General features: G+C 54.2%; 2 protein-coding genes across 2 annotated transcripts; both read right to left on the minus strand.

The window, feature by feature from the left end:
* Positions 1 to 3,481: 3,481 nt before the first annotated feature.
* On the minus strand, positions 3,482 to 3,793 carry LOC136009473 (feather keratin 1-like). Its single transcript, XM_065669465.1, has one exon. The coding sequence runs from the start codon at positions 3,791 to 3,793 to the stop codon at positions 3,482 to 3,484; it is 312 nt and encodes a 103-aa protein (XP_065525537.1).
* A 2,631-nt stretch (positions 3,794 to 6,424) lies between these two features.
* On the minus strand, positions 6,425 to 6,760 carry LOC136009474 (feather keratin 1-like). Its single transcript, XM_065669466.1, has one exon. It carries the CDS (start codon positions 6,758 to 6,760, stop codon positions 6,425 to 6,427), a length of 336 nt encoding a protein of 111 aa, XP_065525538.1.
* Between the last annotated feature and the right edge of the window lie 302 nt (positions 6,761 to 7,062).

Here is a 7,062-nt window from a genome sequence, read left to right on the forward strand (position 1 = left end):
CAGAGACTCCACAGCAGTGAAGGTGGTGGTCAGGAGACCCCCTGCGTGGGTCACTGTTGGACTGTGCAGTGAAGAGGGGCTGGTGGTGTGAGGATCATCCAAGGCTTCATTTGAGGACCCCGTAGCAAGCTGAGACCATGGCCTGTGAACTGTGATGTGGGTGGAATGGGGACCTTGCAGCCCAAAGGTCAGTGCAGCAACAAAGTGGTTCCTGAGATCTAGAAATGCTGAATGGCCTCTTCTTTTGAAAAAGAATGAAGAATAGGAAGGAAGAACTGTGCAAATAGGGGCTGTTGAGTCTGTTCTTGTTTCCCTGGAAGGTGATGTTGGAAATCTTCCCAGCAAGGACTGCAAATGCCAGGAATGATGAGAAGTTGATGTGAAGTCCTCAGCATATACTTGCATATGGTAAATCGTGCTTGCTCAAACTCTGTCTCCCCTGCGAGGAAGTGCCCGTTATTGTGGATGAGGAGAAAGCCTTGGCTGGTGTTTACCTCGCTTGTCTTTATGATGTCTTTGGCCCTTTCACCCCTTGCATGCCCATTGACAAGCTGACAAAATACCTTTTGTGTGTGGGGCCAGTGTGGTGCAGTGCCAAGTGGCTGAACGGCTGAGCCCAGAGGCTTGTGATGAGTGGCACAGCTGGAGGCAAGTCTCAAGTCATGTAGGACATGGACGTGGGGCCAACATGTTCAGCAGCCTCATCAAGAACCTGGCCAGTATAATCAAGTCCTCAGGCAGCAAGTTGGCAGGTGATAGCTTCATTATTAAGAAGGTGGAAATGAATCATAGAATGATAGAATAGTTGGGGTAGGAAAGGACCTGAAGATCATCCACGTCCAAACCCCCTGCCCTGGGCAGGGACTCCTCACACTAGACCATGTCACCCAAGGCTCTGTCCAGCCATCCCTTGAACACCCCCAGGGATGGAGCATTCACAACTTCCCTGGCCAACCCATTCCAGTGCCTCACCACCCTCACAGTAAAGAATTTCTTCCTTATATCCAATCTAAACTTCACCTGTATAAGATTTAGCCCATTACCCCTTGTCCTATCACTACAGTCTCTGATGAAGTGTCCCTCTCCAGCATCCTTGTAGCCCCATTGAGACACTGGAAGCTGCTCTGAGGTCACCATGTAGCTTCTCTTCTCCAGGCTGAACAGCCCCAGTGTTCTCAGCCTGTGCTCACAAGGGGTCTGGTCCAGTCCCCTGGTCATCCTTGTGGGCCTCCTCTGGTCTTGTTCGATGTTTTTCTGTTGTGGACAACAGAACTGTACACAATAGTTCAAGTGAGATCCAGGTTGTCCAAGTGAAGACCCAGGTTCATAGAATCGTAGAATCATAGAATAGTTAGGGTTGGAAAGGACCTCAAGATCAACCAGTTCCAACCCCCCTGCCATGCACAGGGACACCTCACACTAAACCATCCAACACAAGGCTTCATCCAACCTGGCCTTGAACACCGCCAGGGATGGAGCACTCACAACCCCCCTGGGCAACCCATTCCAGTGCCTCAGCACCCTAACAGGAAAGAAATTCCTCCTTATATCCAACTTAAACTTCCCCTGTTTAAGTTTTAACCCATTACCCCTTGTCCTGTCACTACAGTCCCTGACAAAGAGTCCCTCCCCAGCATCCCTACAGGCCCCCTTCAGGTACTGGAAGGCTGCTATGAGGTCTCCATGCAGCCTTCTCTTCTCCAGGCTGAACAGCCCCAACTTCCTCAGCCTGTCTTCATACGGGAGGTGCTCCAGTCCCCTGATCATCCTCGTGGCCTCCTCTGGACTTGTTCCAGCAGTTCCATGTCCTTTTTATGTTGAGGACACCAGAACTGCACACAATGCTCCAGGTGAGGTCTCACAAGAGCAGAGCAGAGGGGCAGGATCACCTCCTTCGCCCTGCTGGTCACGCTCCTTTTGATGCAGCCCAGGATACGGTTGCTTTCTCGGCTGCGAGCGCACACTGCAGCCGGCTCATGTTCATTTTCTCATCGACCAGCACCCCCAAGTCCTTCTCTGCAGGGCCGCTCTGAATCTCTTCTCTGCCCAATCTGTAGCTGTGCCTGGGATTGCTCCGACCCAGCTGTAGGACCTTGCACTTGTCGTGGTTGAACTTCATAAGGTTGGCATCAGCCCACCTCACAAGCGTGTCAAGGTCCCTCTGGATGGCATCCCTTCCCTCCAGCATATCAACCGGACCACACAGCTTGGTGTCATCGGCAAACTTGCTGAGGGCACACTCAATCCCACTGTCCATGTCAGCGACGAAGACGTTAAACAAGACCGGTCCCAACACCGATCCCTGAGGGACACCACTCGTTACCGGTCTCCAGCTGGACATCGAGCCATTGACCACAACTCTTTGTGTGCGGCCGTCCAGCCAGTTCTTTATCGACCGAGTGGTCCACCCATCAAATTGATATCTCTCCAATTTAGAGAGAAGGATGTCGAAGGTTAATTCAAGGCCGGTCAATGTCACCTCTGTGACAGGAGAGATCATGGAGCAGTTTGTCCTGGAAACTATGCCAAGGCACACGGAAAAGACAAAGGTGATCACTGACAGACACCATGGCTTCACAGAGGGTAAATCATGCCTAACAAGTTTTGTGTCTTCCTGCGATGGCGTTAGAGCATTGGTGGGTATAGGAAGAGTGACTGCCGTTATCTTTTCTTGTGCAAAGCGTTAGATACGGTGCCACACAACAACCCTGCCTCTGAAACAGAGAGAGGTGGAATTGAAGGCTGGGCACCAGGCATCCAGGCAGAGGTAGGCCAGCAGACATGAGGAGCTTGTGTCACAGGTCGAAGGGCATCAGTGTTTCCAAGGCTTTGTTTGGGTAGGCAAAGAGCTGGAGTGATGGGCTGGAAGCCCCCAAAGTGCCAGTGGGTGGTGTTGCTGGAGCTACTGTTCCAAAGAGGTGTCTCGTGGCGGTGTTTTGATCACTCGATGGCCTGTTGAGCCCAGTGATTGTGGCGGGTGAGGTTGGATGAGTGTTTGGGAAGAAATGAAGAGGAAGGGCCTGAGGCTGGGATGCAGGAGAAGTTTATTGAATATAAACACAGGGAAAAGGCAGGAGCGCCAAGTGGAAGGGAACCAGTGAGAGGTGAAGTGGGGCACTGGTGTGACATTGTATGTAGTAGGTATTGCCGGGGCCCTGAGATCTTTGTGCCCCACAGTGTGAATGTCACAGGGTTGGTACCTGGTGGGTTTGGCGTGTGAGAAGGTGTTTGCAGGAGAGTGGGGTGAACATAGCAGAAGGAGCAATGCAGAGAAGGAAGTTGGAGAAAAGGACAATGCTCAAGGGCCTTGCTTCCAGACAGCTCAAGCTGGGCACTTTCCCTGCTTGATTTCATTGTTCCTTGAGAGGAGGAAGTGTACATGTTGAGTCCATGGAGTAGCATTGGCCCAAAGGTTTGTCCTTAGTCCAAGCTTTTGTTTCCATGGTGTGTGTGGTTGGTGTCATGGTACTGTCAAGGGCGCTTAGCAGATGTAACCTCTTCCTCTGCCATAGCAGCCAAAGCCTCTGTAGCCGTAGCCAAGGCTGTATCCGAAGCCCCCAGAGGAGACGGGCACTCCCTGGGCACTGAGGACGTTGCCCACGGCAGCGGATGAGGAGGATCCGACGGCGGTGCTCTGGGGGAAGGAGCTGAGGATGGGTCCTGGCAGGGTGACCAGCACGGCGGAAGGCTGGATGACGACGCGGGAGTCCTCGCACTGCCTGACACAGGGCTCGTTGCAGCTGTTGGCCAGCGGGGTGGGTCCGCAGGGGCGGCAGAGGTCGGAGCAGGCCATGTCTGTGGTGTGGAGGGGCCCTGGCAGGGGACAGGAGAGGAGAGAATGGAGGAGAGGAGAGGAGAGGATAGGTTGTGGGGAGAGCGGAGGGCGTGGGGGTGCGAGGGGCGGTGGTGCAGGAGGGCGAGGCAGTGGGGAGGCTGGTGTGGGGCTGTGGGGCTGTGGTGCTGGGGAGGCTTGAGGGGTGCTGAGGCTGGGGCAGAGCGTGCTGGAAGAGCCGGGGCAGGGGGGCAGGAGCAGAGGGCAAGGGGCTTGAGGCTCACCTTGTTGAGCGTGCAGGAGAAGGCGTCAGCAGAGGCGAGTGAGGGACAGAGGCGCTGGGCCGGCTTTTATGCTGGTCCTGCAGTGCCCGAGGGGGCTGAGGCAGTCTTTGTGCATGGCAGCGTGTTTGTGCAAGCAGCTGCTGCATGTCAGAGCCTGTTAAGTAGTTAGTTGTGCTTGTGTTTTCCTTCCAAGAATTCCAGAAGTTCATGTCCTCCTGTTGAGGACGTGTCCTTGTGGCCCTAGCGGCAGTTTTCAAGTATTAGAGACCAAAGGTTTGGTGTTGATGGTGCCTTTTAGGGTATTTGGCAGAACGTGCAAGAAAAGCATTGGAGAGGTGGGTTTGTCGTCAGTGCTGTCAGTGATGTCATCCTGTGGCACTCGTGGCTGTGGTTTGTGGGGTTTTTGCATTTCTTCCTGTTTGATGAAATAGAGCTCATCCCTTTGTTTTTGGGAGAAAATAAAGAGGGTGGATCTGGCACATTTTAGGCTGATCAGCCTGCTTTGTGCCCTGTATTAAACTCCATTTACATTTCTCAGATTTACAGGACAACCTCTTCAGTTATTTCAACTTCATTTTGACCTCATGGCACCATTCCCAGCATTCCTCAGGCCGCACCAGAAGCTGGGGTAGCCAAAATCAGAGCAAGAGTTGAGTGAACAGTCCCATGCACCCCAGGATGCGGTTTGCCCCCTTGTCTGCCAGGGCACACTGCTGACTCCTATTGAACCTGCTGCCAGCCAGCACCCCAGGCACCTTTCTGCAGGGCTGCTCTCCAGGAACTCCTCTCCCAGGCTGTGCTTGTGTCCAGCACCGCTCCATCGCAGGCACAGAGTCCAGCATTTGTGCTTCTTAAACTCCATGCCGTTGATGGTTGCCCACTGCTCCAACCTATCTAGATCCTTCTGCAACACCTCTTATCCTTCAAGACAACCAACAGCACCTCCCAGTCCCATCACAAACTTGTGAACAGTGCATTCAGCTCCTGCCTGTTGAGTGTGTTAAAAATATTGTCCAGAAATGGCCTAGAATGGAGCTCTGAGGGACATCGCAGGTGACCATTCACAAAGCACATCTCGCCCCATTCACTGTGACACTTTCAGCCCTGCACTTCAGCAGTTCTTTATCCAATGTATCCTGTCCCTGCTCATCTCCCATTTGAACAACTTGTCCAGGAGGATGTTGTGAAGAAGAGTTCAGGCAGGGCAGATGCCAAGTCCTTTTTCTGGGGAGAAGTGACCCCGTGTAGCAGGAATATCTGGGGACCAATGGGTTAGAAACCATCTTAGCAGTGAAGAGCCTTGTTCTCCTAGTGGAGAGCAAAGGGACCATGAGATGGCAACGCACCCTTGTAAGAAAAGGGCCCACCAGTCTCCAGGCCTGCATTCAGGAGTGTTGCAGTGGGTAAGGGGAGGGGACCATTCGTTTCTCCTCAGAAATGGTGAGGAGAATCCCATGTGGGATTCATTTCTTGGCTCCCCAGTGAGGAAGCACTTGGACTTTATGGAGCAAGAGCAGTGCAGGGTCACCAAGAGACTGGAGGGTACGGATCATCTTTTGTAGAGAAGAAGCTGAGAAGTGAGCCACCCGAGAGAGAAGGATGTGCAGGGTGCCCATCATCAATGTGAATAAACCCCTGATGGCAGGGAAAGAAGTGGTGGGAACCCAGCTCTTGTCACTGGTGTGCACACGCAGAAGAAGAGGCCCTGAGTACAAGGGGAAAGAGAGGGGATTCCACGGGCAAGCCTGTGTGTATGGGCAAAGAGTGGAAGAGGTGGTGGAGTCTCTGTGCTGGGAGCTACTGAAAACCCAACTGGGATGGTCCCACAAACGCAGCTCTAGCTGCCCTGTTACAGAAAAGGGTTTAAAGCACCTTCTCTGGAGAGGTTCCTGCTGTTGAAAGTGATTCTGAGGAGACTCAGGCTGGGATGCTGGAGAATTTATTGAGACAAAAGAATGAAAATGTAAAAGCACCAAAAGCACCAAACGGAAGTGAGACAGTCTGAGGTGCAAGGAGTGCGACCACGAGCAGAAGATTTCTGCTTGCGGTTCTTCCTCCCTGCAGAGCAAGCAGCATAGCAGAGGTCCCCCAATAGTCTTTGACTTGTAAGAAGGGGTTTGCAGCAGAGAGTCCTGGTCACAGGCAAAGAGATGATGCGAAGAAGGAAGCAGTACAACAGGAGGAGGTGCAGGGGCAATATTTTCAGGCCTCCTGGCCAGGCCCCATGCCCTGTATCCTCTTGGTGGCTCGAGATGAGGAGCTGGGGACAGCAGGTCCACATGTCAGGAACTGCCCAGAACTGCATCCTCAGACCTTGCCATGGCTTTGAGGGTGTGGGTGGCTGGGTTCAGGAATGTTGTGAGTGGCCTTAGCAGATGTTGTATCCTCTTCCTCTGCCATAGCAGCCCAGGCCTCCGAAGCCGTAACCCAGGCCCCTGTAGCCATAGCCAAGGCCGTAGCCGAAGCCCCCAGAGGAGACGGGCACTCCCTGGGCGCTGAGGACGTTGCCCACGGCAGCGGATGAGGAGGATCCGACGGCGGTGCTCTGGGGGAAGGAGCTGAGGATGGGTCCTGGCAGGGTGACCAGCACGGTGGAAGGCTGGATGACGACGCGGGAGTCCTCGCACTGCCTGACACAGGGCTCGTTGCAGCTGTTGGCCAGCGGGGTGGGTCCGCAGGGGCGGCAGAGGTCGGAGCAGGCCATGTTTGTGGTGTGGAGGGGCCCTGGCAGGGGACAGGAGAGGAGAGAATGGAGGAGAGGAGAGGAGAGGAGAGGAGAGGAGAGGAGAGGAGAGGAGAGGAGAGGAGAGGAGAGGAGAGGAGAGGAGAGGAGAGAATGGAGGAGAGGAGAGGAGAGGAGAGGAGAGGAGAGGAGAGGAGAGGAGAGGAGAGGAGAGGAGAGGAGAGGAGAGGAGAGGGTGTGGGGAGAGCGGAGGGCGTGGGGGTGCGAGGGGCGGTGGTGCAGGAGGGCGAGGCAGTGGGGAGGCTGGTGTGGGGCTGTGGGGC

Source organism: Lathamus discolor, chromosome 2 (assembly GCF_037157495.1).
Source record: "Lathamus discolor isolate bLatDis1 chromosome 2, bLatDis1.hap1, whole genome shotgun sequence".
NCBI classification, from domain to species: Eukaryota; Metazoa; Chordata; class Aves; order Psittaciformes; family Psittacidae; genus Lathamus; species Lathamus discolor.

Coding starts and splice junctions, on each gene's coding strand:
- LOC136009473 (XM_065669465.1), bottom strand. CDS start 3,793: ATGGCCTGCTCCGACCTCTGCCGCCCCTGCGGACCCACCCCGCTGGCC.
- LOC136009474 (XM_065669466.1), bottom strand. CDS start 6,760: ATGGCCTGCTCCGACCTCTGCCGCCCCTGCGGACCCACCCCGCTGGCC.